The 15,314-nt window shown below is 50.6% G+C and overlaps 1 protein-coding gene across 1 annotated transcript; it reads right to left on the minus strand.

Annotated features, from left to right (window-relative positions):
- Window positions 1-149: 149 nt before the first annotated feature.
- capn7 (calpain 7) lies at window positions 150-14,894 on the minus strand. The gene is made up of 21 exons (XM_076028476.1): window positions 14,519-14,894; window positions 14,121-14,229; window positions 13,595-13,752; window positions 13,427-13,494; window positions 13,100-13,333; window positions 12,855-12,941; window positions 12,629-12,755; window positions 12,463-12,548; window positions 11,033-11,126; window positions 10,501-10,647; window positions 10,310-10,416; window positions 10,068-10,188; window positions 9,808-9,952; window positions 9,625-9,724; window positions 9,334-9,469; window positions 9,154-9,229; window positions 8,903-9,048; window positions 8,392-8,454; window positions 8,175-8,305; window positions 7,901-7,993; window positions 150-874 (listed from the first exon to the last, which is right to left on the minus strand). Exons 1-21 carry the CDS (start codon window positions 14,618-14,620, stop codon window positions 730-732), a joined length of 2,475 nt encoding a protein of 824 aa, XP_075884591.1. The 5' UTR covers window positions 14,621-14,894; the 3' UTR covers window positions 150-729.
- Window positions 14,895-15,314: the final 420 nt, after the last annotated feature.

Consider the following 15,314-nt stretch of genomic DNA (forward strand, 5'->3'; position numbering starts at 1 on the left):
AAGAGTTAAGGTTAATAATGAACAATTTTAATGAGGGATTCTGTTGAAAACAAAGTCAAACGTATTTTGGTTTCATATCAACAAGTTACTGTTTATTTAAAAAGTAATTGCAATTAGATACCGTTGTCAAATAAATGAGAAACAAATGATTCCATTTATAAAATATGAATCCGTTTATTTATGAAGCTGTTTTGTCGGTACACATTTACAGTGATATTTCATGCTTCCTGTGTCAATTTCAGTTTTTTATCAGTGTGATCAATCAGAATCATGACTTGGCCACCTTGTTTCCATGCAAAACAAAAAGCAATTTTGAAAACATTCAAACATTTCAAACATTCCTTGTTGTCTTGTCGGAGGACAAACACAAACGTTTGTGCTTTACAATTATTGTCACAAAGTCACATTCATTAAATAAATAAAGAAAACGGCTTCATCGTCTTGACTCGCTTTATGTTGAATTGTTATCTGAACAAAGTGGAATCATTTTAATCTTTGGGTTGTTTTAGTTTTTTGACAGCTGCAGGATTATCGAGGGCTCTCCGTCTCTGCTCATCAATAGTTGCGAGTTTGATTTGTGGCTGAACGCCCGGGAGACACGGAGGCAGGTCCTTCAAGTCCACTTCTCACTCCACGGTTCCTCACTGGAGGAACTCCCGCTGGTGCCAGCTGCACTCCAGCTTCTCGCACGTTTTATCCTTTGTGTCCAAAGAAAGGTCCCTTCGGGCCTCACTGGAGCTGGGAGACCTTCAGGGGTGACGTGCTGAAGAAGTCCAAGAAGAAGGGGCCCTCCTGCTTGGGCAGGAAGGTGGTGGGGACCAGGTTGTAGAGGCCTGCTGGGACGTGATCCAGCTCCATGTAGCAGAAGCCGCATCTGCAGGTGGCAGGAGGAGGAAACAGAAGATCAGACACTTGACCACAGAAGGTTCGGAAGGACTGAGCGCTGCCATGCACCACGGAGACATTCACAAGTGAAGGCAACCTGTAATGGAAAATAAGTATTCTTGTGTTATTCTTTATTCTGTTTTAGCATGTGTTATTTGATCACTAGTAGCGCATGTAATCAGAGTCATAGTATAGCCGTGTGGCCATCATGTAGTGACATGTACACGTGCACATCGTATTCACTTTGTTGTATGTGCTGCCACTCGTGTGCTCATCCGTCGTGCCTAGTCACTCTATGGGGTCCTTTGTCCCCGAATCTCATGATTCCCCTGTGCAGGACATGAGCTGTGAATTTGTTCCGCGAGTCTTATATTCGTTGTTTTGTTTGCCTCTCTTCTCCTCCTCCTTTTCTCCTTATCTCGTCCCCTCCCGGTCCACTGTATAAAAGACCTTCATCTTCCTTGTCTCGTTGCACTAGCACTCGCATTCATTTGAGCTGTTGCGCTTGTTGCATCTGTTCTGTTGGTTGTACTGTGTTTGTGCCTCGGAGCTCCGATCTTTTATTTTCTGTTCATTAGATTGCTTATTTACTCAGTATTTCTGCATCGGTATCTTTGCTCTTTTCCCACAACAATTTGGCGTCACGAACAGGATAGCTGGAGACCCGTCAGTGAAACTCCGGGACGTCGCGCACCAGGAACGGAGGAAACTCCTCCTGCCGCCTCTACCTCGAACCAAGCATTCAGAGACGAGAGGAACGGCGTCTAGGAGTGAATCTGATCGGCTTCACGTCTATCCAAACGAACCGGGAGAGAGAGTGCTGATTCGGAAATCGGGTGAGAAGTAATTGTTCCTTTCTCAGAAATATCGGTGACCAGTAGTTTTTTCATTTGTCGTCTACAAGCGGTCCCATTTGCAGGACGAGGTCAAACGTTTCTGTAGGGTAGGTGTTGGTTTCGCATCAACACTGAGTTTCCACTCAACAGGTGAGCTGGAAAGCTTTTGGTGAGTTATCACCGAGGGGGTGAGTGTTTCTCCGCCTTTTTACGCCTTAGTAAGAAAAGGGGTGCACAGGCACGCCTGTGTATTTTCTGACTGGTTTTCTTTTGAAATAGTCGAGGAGTGAGGTCTTGACCAATGGGGAAGAATCAGAGCAAGGTGGCTGCTGCTCCACAGGGGGGGCCAATTGTGGACGACATGCGAAAGAAATATGGTCCGGATTGTCTTGATATGTTGGATATATGGGTTGAAAAGTACGATTTCCCAGCAGGGGGATCACTGAGTATGGAGGAATTGAGAAACCTCGGGTGTAGATTAAAAATAGCAGCGGGAAAGGTTGCAAAGAGGAGAACACAGAACAGATGTGACACTCAAATAATCAAAGACCACGAAAGATGCTTTTCATACTGGAAAGCTGAAGCAGAGGTCAGTGAAAGGAGGCAAATTAAGAAACGTGTGAGCAGCGCTCTGCGCTGGAGCACAGGGGTGACAGAGATAAAGGCAGAAGATACACACACTCGCACACACTCCCCAGAGGAGGGAGAAAAGGAGACGGGAAAACAGCCGCTCGTACACCAACATTCAAATGCACCCAATCGTCTGTATCCTTCTCTTCCAGGCCCGAGGGGCCCTCCCCCGGACCTGCCTGTCTTCCCTCCTCCCGCCTGTCCTCCTCCAACGCTACCACCGTACAACCCTGCGCACTCCAGCACCGACGCCGCAGCGTCGCCGCGTTCATCAGGACTGCCGTCAACCAAACGGCCAGCCACGGCAAGATCGTCACTGGAAAAAGGAGAAGGAGCCCAGGGGGAGGCGACAGCACCTCCGTCAGCTCCTCCGACGGCTCCTGCACCAGAGCCCGACCACACACCAGGCTCAGACACCGAAGGAGGTGACTCCCCGACCGAGGAGGAGGTGGAAGAAGCGAGAAGAGAGCTGAAGAAAGAGAGGAAACCGAGAAAGGTGATCAACACCGAGCCGCCGAACACCAGGTCACACATGGCCGCACAGACTCATCAAATGCCGATGGTTCAAGTGATGGGCCCGCAGGGGGAACCCTGCCACGTCTTCCGCCCCTGGACGGAAGCGGACCTGGCGGGCACCGTGGCGTTCCTCACGCCTCTCGAGGCAAGTGGAGAAAAGTTTGCGGAAGCCCTCGAAGCTTTCTGCAAAGAGTTTTCACCCACCTTCGCTGAGCTGAGACGTTTCCTGTCCCAGAAGGTGGGACCGGTTGCGTATGGTAAGATACGAGAGAAGCTTGTTGGGGACGACAGAATGGTGAAGCCCGGCTGGACGGATCCAGAAAACCGCCACTACAGGCGGGCCGTTGAAGCTCTGATAGAGCACATCGAAGCCCAGTTTCCCCGCAAGTGCGACACCTCCAAAGTGACCACGTGCAAGCAACTGCAAGGTGAGACCGTCGACAAATATCTCGACCGTCTAACTGAAGTGTTCAACGAGTTCTCAGGCATAACACCACGGGAAGCAATTGGCGCTGTTGCCAGCCCATGGGAGCACAGCCTCACCGCTGCTTTCAGACGAGGGCTGCGTCCCCAGATCGCCAAAGCAGTTAACAGAAGCTGCGTGGGGATCGAAGATGCCCGGCTGACGGAGGTCCAATGCCATGCAGTGCACGCTGAGAGGCTTCTGCAGGAGGCCAACGATGCAGAGGACAAGAAGATAAAGTGGGCCTCCCTCACCATGATGAAGCACCTCGCTGACACGGCGAGACGGCCCTACAGGAACGACGACAACCGTCGAAGGGCGACCAGCGGAGACAGAGGCGAAAAAGGGGCGTGCCACATCTGCGGCCGAATGGGCCACTGGGCCAGAGACTGCCTGGACAAAGGAAGACGCCGCGCGCTGAACCATGCCCACCGCAGCCGAGAGAGCGATCGCGAGGGCCGGAAAAGAGGGTCCAGAAGGGGCCGGCGAGAACGGTCCGGAGAGGATCCAACCCAGAGCAGCTGAGGAAGAGGAGGTGGAGTGGGGGACACGGCATGGGTCCGGCGAGACGGAGCCTCGGCCTACAGCGTTTTCGCAGGGAAGTGACACACACACACACACACACACACACACACACACACACACACACACACACACACACACACACACACACACACACACACACACACACACACACACACACACTTCTGGCAATGAAGAAACGCTTGCTGTCCCCTCTAACTTCCCTTGCCCTGCTGAAACACACACTGATTCACATTGCGATGTTAGTTTTCATTCTGACAATATTTTACATTCGGATGTTTGCTCTGAATCTGACAGTGAAGGCCGCATCGACACTGACACAGTTTCTGATGTTGATTTACGTGATCGGATTTTAAGCACCATCAGCAGGTTAGTGCATCTTGACACTGCTCTCCCACCTACGCACACATTGTACAGCCAGGCTCCTTTTGAGAAACTGCCACGTGTCACTCTTAGACTCGTGAATAAAGAGATCACTTTTCTAGCCGACAGCGGAGCAACGTTGTCGCTCATCCGCGCAGAGGAACTTCCACAGTGGAAGAAAAGTGGAAGATACGTTTATTCTGTCGGGGCGGCTGGAATGAAGACGAGAGAGCCTCTCACCACTCCACTCACTTGCATTGACTACAGCGACGAGACATGCGCATCACAAAAACAAATTAAACACAGCTTCGTATTGTCAGAAGTGTGTCGGATGAATCTGTTGGGAAGAGATTTGCTTCCGAGCCCTGGGCATGAATCTCATCTCCACCCCCCACGGGTTGATTGTTGCCAGGTCGTTATCTTCCTCGACCTTGGCTCAAATTCCTAAGCCTCTCTTGCATGTCTGTCAGTGGCTGCTTCCCTTCGAGGCCTCAGAAGAATTGATAGCGGCGGCTAAAGATAAGGTGCCGGGTGATGCTCACTTCATGAAGGCTCCCAATTTGCACTGCACAGCCGGTGTGACGAATGAAAGAAACAGTGTGTTTGAGAGTGAGTTTTTTTTCAAGCGTGAATGATGGCCTTGTTGTTTCTACGTTGTTTTGGGGCCCCCAACGATGCGTTTCCTCTGTTACACTCACACCAGAGCAGAGTGCTTTTTTTTTCTGTCCGTGGGTCCACCCCACACATTTCACTCTCCAAGGGTCCAGACGATGAGTGGAAGGACCTCGGTCCCTTTTTGACTGAATGCCTGTCGACCAAAGACTGGCACCCAGACGAACGGGGGGTGTTTTTACTCGCCCTCCCTGAATGTTCACAAAACTGACTTTTCACTGGAAACATCGGCTCTTCGCTCCCTGCATCTAGCAGACGAACATGGTGGCGACAGAAACAACCAGAGTCTTACATGTTTCACTGACACATCGCAGCTGCCCGAGGAACTGAGCGAGGTTCCCTCCTCACTGCGGGCCGCACACAAGTACGACGTGGGACTGATCAACGGTGCCGAACCGGTGAAGATCACACCCAAAAGTGTAATATCCGCTGAAGCCTGAAGCTGTTGAAGGAATCACTCCTGGTTTTGACTCTCTCCTCGAAGCAGGTGTCATCGTCCCATGCCCGGACTCGCCAGTGCGCACGCCCATGTTCCCTGTCAACAAGGCCAGAGTTCCTCCTCGACGTGATGACTGGAGGTTTGTTCAAGATTTGAGAGCAGGTAACGCTGCTGTCCACGCCAGGGCACCGAACGTGCCCAACCCGCACACGATTTTGTCACAAATTCCGACTGATGCAACGTGGTTCACAGTTGTTGACCTGCCCAATGCCTTTTTCAGCGTTCCTGTTGACCCGGACAGCCGGTTTTGGTTTGCTTTCGAGTTCAACGGCAAGGCTGTGTCAAGGCTACTGTGAATCACCCACAATCTTTAATGCAGCCCTCCGAGACAGCCTGGCCTCCCTACAGCTGTCCAAAGGCTCCGCGCTGCTGCAGCACGTGGATGATTTGTTGATCGCAGCCCAGACGGAGGAGCAATGCCGTGCTGATTCAGTCAGCCTGCTCAAACATCTCGCAGCCGAGGGCCACAAAGCGAGCCTACACAAAATGCAGTACTGCCAGAACACTGTCACATTTTTGGGCCATGTGTTATCGGGCCAAGGCCGTACGCTCTCCCAGAAGCGTATCGGAGCCATCTCATCTTTTCCCGAGCCGCGCACAAAGAAACAGCTGATGTCCTTTTTGGGCCTTTGTGGGTATTGTAGAAATTTTGTTCCAGATTTTTCTGTCCTCGAGAAGCCAATGAGGGAGCTCATTCACAAAACAGGCATGACCATGTCATCTCAGTTCGCCTGGTCCGAAGCGGCTGAACACGCGTTTACGGCCATGAAAAAGGCCCTGCAGTCGCCTCCCACTTTGGGCGTCCCCGACCCCACAAAACCGCTCGTTCAGGCTGTTGACGAGAGAGAAGGATGCATGACTTCTGTTCTTTTGCAGAAACACGGCACTGACCTCACACCTGTTGGTTACTTTTCAGCTAAACTCGATCCGGTTTTCTTTATTCTGTTTTAGCATGTGTTATATGATCACCAGTAGCGCATGTAATCTGTTAGAGTCATAGTATAGCCATGTGGCCATCATGTAGTGACCACAAGTAGTGCACATGTAGTCCACTGTATAAAAGACCTTCATCTTCCTTGTCTCGTTGCACTTGCACTCGCATTCATACGAGCTCTTGTACTTGTTGCATCTGTTCTGTTGGTTGTACTGTGTTTGTGCCTCGGAGCTCCGATCATTTACTTTGTGTTCATTAAATTGCTTATTTACTCAGTGTTTCTGCATCGGTATCTTTGCTCTTTTCCACAACACAACCTTTATTTCTTTTTAATGAATAGAATTTTCCACCTATTTTGCACGATACCGTTGCTGTAGCGAAGCAATTTTCCCACTGTGGGATTAATAAAGGCTTCTATTCTACTCGACTCCATTATAAAAAACAACTCGCAGGGACGTTTTTAGCCGTCGTTTGAAACCTCGAGGTCAACAGTTTGCTGCTGGATCAAAGCATGAAACTCTTTGGTCTATTTTAATCATCCTAATGTGGAGATTAGAAACGGCAAGCAGCTGTGATTCACTTCACCAAGCAGGGCTGCACATTCTGGTCAATAACACAAAACTGAGCCATAGTTGACTTTTACTTTTTGTAAATTAAAAAAAACCCCAAAAAAAACAGTTCAATTTCAGGTGCAGCACAGGTCAGACTCCTCACCTGATTCCCAAACATCTTATTCACAGCAGTAAAACCACGGGGCCAGATCCACAAAGAACGGAGCGCAGCGGTAAATTGCGGTGTGTTTTGTGGTGAGTTTGTGTCATTCATTTCCGCCACTTTTGCGTCGTGTCCACAAAGGCTTTAGCGCTAATGATATGCAGGCTTCAAAAACGGCCAGAAATGAGGCACCTGAGGAGTCGGAAGGGTAAATTGCGCTTGGTCAGATATTATTAGGTCATTTCTGACGGGAAACTTTCTTTCTGTTGTTGTCAGACAACATGCACATTGGCTTTCTACCATCTCACGCCAAAGGAAGAGGCACACCTCTCTCCAAACACCCCCACCTCTCCCCACTACACACCGCCCACTACAAACATTTCCACTGCTTCTCACCTCTGCGCCCCCCTGTGGAGAAGATGCACTGCTTTTGGTGCTGTTTACATGGATTTTGTGGCCCCAGTGCAGTTCTGCAGAATCCTGCCAATCAAGCGCTTTAAGCCCCGCCTCCAGCACCCAGCAGCCATGCACAGTAATTGTATAAGAGGCAGAATGGAATTATTGGTTCCTGTCTAATATGTTTCCTCTCATGACCAGCCACAGCTGATGATTATGTGGCTGGAAAATGTCTTTATCTTTGTTCCTCTGCTCGCGTTTTATAACTGCACTCACACAAACTGCTGTTGTTCAAGCGTCGGCGCCACATTTTATCTCGCTCACATTACCGTCACGCAGTGGGGGGAGAAAAATGTTGCATGTTAGTGTGCACGGTGTGTGCGTCGCCCCCTACAGGCCCAAAGACACACTGTGCACAGGCGACCCCCCCCGCCCCCCCTCCTCCTCACCTGTAGTCGCCGCTGCTCTTCTTCTGGAAGGCAGCAGGTCCTGGATCTCCGACAGTCGACACAGTGACCATCTCGAAGCCCACACTGTACTGCCTGCACACACACACACACACACACACACACACACACACACACACACACACACACACACACACACACACACACACACACACACACACAGTGAAGAGAGTGATGAGTGTGAGAGCGGCCTGACCAACCAGCAGACAGACAGACAGACACACATGCAGCTGATGAAGCGCTGGTCATCCCTCACCTGGAGCCTCGCAGCTCGACCAGCAGTGGACCCGACCGCTCCAGGTTCACCTGGTACATCGGGTTGTTCCGGTACGACTCCTTGTAGTTCCCACAGCCGCCTGCGGTGGCGCCCTTCCACTGGCCATTGATCTGGAGACACAGAGGAGGTGGGGGTGAAAGGGTGAGGGTGAGGGGGGGACTGTGAGGACAGACAGACAGACAGACAGACAACTTACCCTTTTGGTGTGGGTGAAGGGGTTGGGGATCTTGGAGAAGGTGAATTTACAGCCAGAGTAAACCTGCAGAGAGACAGCAGGGTGATGTCACTGAGGTGTCACTGGAGCAGTGAGACAGTAGAGCAGTGAGACAGTGGAGTTGTGAGACAGCAGAGCAGTGAGACAGTAGAGCAGTGAGACAGTGGAGATGTGAGACAGTAGAGCAGTGAGACAGTGGAGCAGTGAGACAGCAGAGCAGCGAGACAGTGGAGCAGTGAGACAGCTGAGCAGTGAGACAGTAGAGCAGTGAGACTGCTGAGCAGTGAGACAGTAGAGCAGTGAAACAGTAGAGCAGTGAAACAGCAGAGCAGTGAGACAGCAGAGCAGTGAGACAGCTCAGTGGCCGCTGGCTCGAACTGATGGTGGTGTTTCCATCAACGAGCTGAGAGACAGTTGAGAGGTGAGAGAGGAGCTGCTCACCCTCAGCAGTGAGACAGTAAACAGACAGACAGACAGACAGGCATCAGCTCACCCTCAGTGTGTAGTTGATGGTGTTCTGCTTCTCGTACTGCGACACCACCAGGGTGAAGGTGTGGCTCCCGGCGCTGCTCAGCCTGATCTTGGTCAGGTAGTGGGGGCTGTTGATGCGGATACCGTCGATGTAGGGAGGGGGGTCGGCTGTGTGGGGGAGGACGGGGAGGAGGGAAGGAGGGGGAGGGGCTGGTCAGTGGAGGCTGCTTTATCTTTAAACAGGGACTGGTTAGTGGCAGACGAACATCCCACCTGGGTAGTAGACCTTCTTCCCCTCCGTCTTGTAGACCACCAGGGTGATGAACTCCTTGTTCTGGGCAAAATCATCCTGCAGGAAGAAGAAACATGCTCGACTAAGGTCATGTGACTGAAGTCATGTGGCGGCAGCAGCAGCAGGAGAGCCAAACATCGGAATCATCTTTCCATCTTCACCTTGTCTGTGATGTGTCTGGTGAGCAGCACCCACACAGCAGCGCCCCCTGCTGGACTCTGCACCTCCAGCTTGTATTGAGGATTGTTGGCCAGGCTGTACACGTCCTTGACTGGCCCCTGTCTTCCATCCCAGGTACTGCAGAACAACAGAGAGCGACAGGAGAGGTGGAGCTTCAGACATTCAGAGGAGCCGGAGGAAAGAGCGAGTCAGAGAGTCAGTCAGTGAGTCAGTGAGGTAGTCAGTCAGTGATTGAGTCAGTCAGTCAGTGAGTCAGTGAGTCAGTGGCTCACCTGTGGATGCAGGATGACTCCTTGAACAGCGCTGGATTCCAGCTCAGGTAGATGACATCATAGTATTGACACAGGTCCTCCCAGGCCATCCAGAAGACACCTGTGGCGGGGGGGGAAGCAGAACCCTGCCGTCACCAATCACAGCGCAGCATTCCCACAGAGCCCAGTCGCAGCTCCAGCTACCGTTGTCGATCTTCTGAGCCATCTTGGGGTCAAAGTTGAGGAACTTGAGGAGGTCGGGGGTCCAGTTCTTGTCGTCCCGCTCGCTGTAGCGCCCCCTCCAGCGCAGGTGGCTCCAGGGATTCTTCAGCTGCAGGAAACGCATTCCCTGCACCGGACACACCGGACACACACCAGGTCAAGACAGTTGATCTCTGCTACTGAAGACAATGTTTTAGGTTGTGAAGAATTTTGAAGGCCGCTGCCAGGTGAAAGTGACTGACTTTGAACTCTCTGACGTCCAGGACAGCATAGGCGTGAGTGGGCACCAGACCCCAGCGCTCACCCTCCTCCTCCGTCATCACACCTGTGGCCGTGGTGACCAGGACTTCACCTCGATGAAATCTGGCCGGGTGGGAGGCAGAAGGAAGAGGAGGAGGAGAGGGAGAGGAGATGATGAGAGAAGGACGAGAAGAAGAGGTGTGAGCAGACACCCAGGTTCAGGGTTGGCTAGTGTGGCCTTCACCTCTGGAAGAGCATGCGGAAGGTGTCGTCCTTGCTGAAGGAGTGGTTGTCTGAGTGCATGGCGATGCGTTCAGGGATCCAGCCGGTGAGTGCGTGCAGGTCGATGTTCTGCCAAGCAGAAGAAAGAAAAAAAAACTCAGTCGATCAGGCCACAGTCTGGCTCTCCTGGTTCTCCTGGTTCCTCAGCCTCACCGAGTTGGATCCTGGGAAGTCGTATCCTCCCATCACCTTCATGTAGGCCTTCTCCACCAGAGACACCCACAGCTCGTTCCTGTTGCTGGAGTAGGAGCACAGCAGCTCGCCGTTGTGGTCCACTGGCAGGTAGTCGTCGATGATCACCTGACCAACCACACAGAGCCAGCAGTGAGTAGTGAGGGGGGGCCACCAGCAGAGGGCGCCAAACCATCTGGAGCGCATCCATCCATCCATCCGTCTTCTACACCTGCTAATTCCCCTAAGCAACAACACATCCTGCAGTCAAACTGTCACTCCACTCTTAAGACAGAGAGGACATACAGCCCTTTGTGATGTCACAAAAAGTGCCTACACCCCCAGCTGAGTGCTGGCTCCGCCCTCTGACACTCCCTCAAAGGTCCAACGACGTGTCAGTTTTAGTGGGAGGCTGCAAACAGAGGGCTAAAAAAAACACTGCTTCCTGGAGATTTTTTTTCTCCTCTTTTTGCGGTTGAGAAAACTGATCACATGACCGCGGCTCCTCTGTTACCTTCCTGGGAACGCCGTTGATGTGGAGCTTGATCATGTATTTGCCACAGGGGTTGTACTCTGGACGGCCCTGTCTGTTCTGGGGGTAGATGACACTGAAACACACACACACACACACACACACACACACACAGAGTCAGGGCCTAATTGTTATATATTCTATTTGTTGTGTGTGTTCACCAGTGTTCATTTTGTTGACAAAAAATGTTTGTCATGTTTGCCGACAACAACCTTTTTTTTCTGACTAAAACGAGACGATGACTAAATAGAAATTCATTCACAAGGACCAAGACGATAACGAGGTGTATTGATATCTTCGTCAACTAACAAATATGAGAGAAAAATGTCTGCCAGAGATGAGATCCAATCAGAACTCATTTCGTTTGTGGAAAGAAATGTGGATTCAGAAAGTGGTGGGAGGAGTGGGGAAGAAAACCAATCAGAGCAGCGTGGTCTATATATATCTCTATATATGTGTATATATGTGGGTATAGGTATGTATATATCTATAAATATATTTTCTCTTTCTTTCTCTCCTTAGATTAATCAGGTTATCATTTGAATAAACCCAGTATTTGACAATTAGCTATGCAAATTTACGATCTGTTTTGTTCTCTTTTAACACAATAATTGTACATTGTTGCCAGTTGCCTCCTCTACTCCTCTCTCTCTATCCCTCTCATCACCTCTCCCCCCACCCCACACTCATTTCCCCTCTCTACTTTCTTCTCACCCCCCCAACTATCCCTCCCTCAGTCCGGTCATGGCCAGAATGTCACCAATGATATTATAATAAAACCACTCAAGAGGTAGCTCCTGAAACGACCCATGTGGCTCACACTCTCAAGATCTACCTCTGAGAATAAAAACTGTCAGGCATCATAGACATTCAGAGACACTTCTGCTTGTCATTATGGCCAGACCGGACATGGGAAAAAAAAAAAAAAAAAAAAGCAGCGTGGTCTGGAAGTGAGATGATCTGGTCCAGAGTAGTTTGAGATTAAATGTCAACAGTGGGGAGGAAGAAGTGACTGGACTGGATGCACTTCACATTTGATGTGAAAGAAAATAAAACACTTGTGATGCGAAGATACATCAGGAATGGACTAAATCGACTGTCGTTTTAGTCGACTAAAATGATGATGATACTTCGTCTACTAAAACTGGACTAAAACTAAAGCAATTTAGATGATTAAATTAAAAAACATTTTCCTGTCAAAATGAACAGTGACGTCCACCAGTAGACACACTGAGCCTCCATAATCACTGCGTGCACTTCAAATATACATCCAGTATAAGTGTGACCTTTTTTGTGTGCAAAATAAATAAAGAAAATGATTGACAACACGTTTGACTGCTATTTCAATCTGACACTGATGGTCACATATGATCTCAGTAAATAGTAAAAACAACAATAGCAAAGTTGCCCACCTGGTGATGAGCTTCTTCTTGTAGCGGCTCTCGTAGGCAGCGCTGATGGCCAGCGACGCCACGAAGGAGCAGTCAGACACCACCGTCTGGACAAGACAGGAACAGCAGCGAGACGTCACACCACATCCAGCAGGTAAAGGGCTTGCCTGGGGAGAATTAGTCCCACCTGCTTGATGCTGAAGCTGGACACCGACATGATCATGGTGGGGTTGTGGCAGATCTCGTCCGGTCGCACCCAGCGGGAGAAGATGGCTTTCTGTTTGGGCGCCAACGCCAGCTTCCCACATTTGTCCCTGGAGGAGAGGAATCAATAATTAACAATAATTTATAAAAGAATTTTAGACACAGACGAGTTGTGGCTGTGGTGAAAGTTCCCGCTGGCACAGACTCACGAGAAGGGGATGGGGAAGGCGAATCTCTCCCGCAAGTCGACGCTCATGAAGGGGACGTAGGCGATGCTGTTGATTGTCGACGTGCTCCTGGAAGTCGCAGAGGCGGCCAGTTCACGGAGCAGCAGGAAGGTTGCAGACATAGAAGAGGAAACAACCAGAGTTTCTAGTTGCATGTAGTTGCCGCACGTCATCATCAGAGGGCAGCAAAGTTTCCAGTATTCTTTCCTCCTGGTGTGCAGACTGACCTGAGCACCTCGATCTCCTCGGAGGAGTAGCGCTGGCCCTGCGGCTCGCTGGACTGCACCGCTCGCACCGGCTGTGAGCGATCGCTGAGGGAGAAGTCCGCTCCCAGGGGGAAGAACTGTCGCAGCGGGCGGTCCGAGCCTCCGGCAGCGCTGGCTTTAGGCCCGAACGACCCGGTTCTGTCCTGACTCTGGCCTGCTGCAGACCTGGACTGCGACTCTTTCAGACCTTCGGCCCTGCAGGATTACGGTGGAAGGAGATGGTGGATGGTACGCGGCACAGAAACAGCGATACTGTGAGGAAGACTGTGGATCAGGATGAAGGTGGACCTGTCTAGCGCCTGGCGAGCCAGCTGCTTCAGCTTGACCTGCAGCGCCTGGTCTGACGTCTCATTGCACTGTTGGGATTGGGGAGAGAGAGTCAGAGAGATGGAGGTGAGCTGGGAGCGCTGGCTGGCTGGCTGAGGGTCAAACAGCTCACTGGGAGGAGAGTCGCACCGTCTGGATGCACAGCTCCACCGCCTGGGTGTACAGCTCCACCGCCTCCTCGTCATTCCCCTTCTCGTCCTCCTCGAAGGCCTGCGTGACCAAGAAGTGGGCGCGTTCCAGGTCCAGCTGTTGCCGCGACTTGAGAGGGTCGATGGCCTGAGCCTGGCCTGGGGTGAACATTCAAACACACTCACAACCCTGATCCCAGGAAATAAAACTACAAAACACATTGAAAGCAACTTTAGACTCATGACAAAGGTTGTCTCTTTGTTTATCTGTATGTGGTTGTGAGTCAGCCGTCGTGACTGGTCAGACTGGATTCCAGTAGACATAGAAGTGCGTGCTGTTTACTTTCAGTTTGCCATCAGGAAGTAGAGCAAAGCTCTGTGGACCTTCGCAGAAAACAAACCATGACGAAGCCCCTCATGAATGTTCAGCCCTGATGGCAAATAATGCTGCTGTGCTGTGAGTGTGATGCTCCTGCTTGTGTGACAGTGAGGAACATGAGGTGAAAGCTGAGGCCGTCTCCACCTACTGGCGTTATGGAGAGCCTCCACTCGGTCCAGGTACTCGCTGACCTTGTTCTGGATGCCGTCCAGCTTGGAGCCCGCCATGCCGGCGTAGAGCAGGGCCTGAGCAGCCTCCTGAACACAAACATCAGGGCAATCAGTCTGACGTCATCTGCTCAACACTGAACCGGAAGCAAAACAAAGAACGATGCAATGGGCTTCACAAGTTGAAGCGGCATCTGATCTTTTATCCGTATTTTGCCCTTCTTCTGTGTGACATCTTGACAACAATGACACAAGGAAATCTCTCCACCCTCAGAGTGTCTTCTGAGTACTTGTTTTTGAGTTGAATGAAGTTCAACGAGCTGAAGATCGCACTGACATCGGCAGTGTTTCTCAAGTCATACAACGTTAAACTGCTTACCTTATAATAAAAGACAGCCTCGTTATATTTGCCTCTCTGGTCAAACGTCACGGCTGTTTTGGCGAATTTGACCGCATCGAGCTCCAGCGCCGCGGGGTCCATGTTGACAACCACCACAACTGGCCAACCAGCGAGCTAGGTGGCTAGTCGTTAGCCGCCTCAAACAGCAGCACCGGGACCCGGATGTCAGCGGATCACTGACTCACTCACTCACACGAGTCGGTTCATCTAGTGGAAGGAAACATCGCAGCTCCGACCCCGAGCAGCAAATCTCATCCAGGGGAGGAAAAGTCACTTTTAAAATCTTCTGCCGCTGCTGACACAAACCAAAAACAAGCCACTCACTTCCGGGGCACACGATTCGCGCAGACGCAATCAGAGAGGTGCATTCGCGTATTGTTGGAAATTACATAACGCCTACTTCACTTACTCTATTGGTCACGATTTCACTGTTTAAAAACAAAACCTCAACTATTCCTGAACCTCGGTGACATTTGAGATGCAAATAAGACAGAGACCATTTGATTCGATCCCATAAAACTAAACTAACGCGATTTGACCTCATTTTAGAATGAACCGTGTGTGTTCTGTTAACCTTGATAGAGGGACTGTCGCCTTTTTTTTTCTTTCGCAGTGAAAACATCGTCATTACAATTAATTCAACATTAAATAAAAATCTTAACATCAAATATAATAGTTGTTATTCAAAAAACACACAACTGTAATAAAAAATGTTATGAACGACGGCTGGGTGACTTAAAGCAGCTGCAGTGCTGACAGACGACCACTAGGTGAA

Source organism: Nelusetta ayraudi, unplaced genomic scaffold (genome assembly GCF_046127955.1).
Source record: "Nelusetta ayraudi isolate G7.1 ecotype Tasmania unplaced genomic scaffold, CSIRO-AGI_Nayr_v1 ptg000003l, whole genome shotgun sequence".
Classification (NCBI taxonomy): Eukaryota; Metazoa; Chordata; class Actinopteri; order Tetraodontiformes; family Monacanthidae; genus Nelusetta; species Nelusetta ayraudi.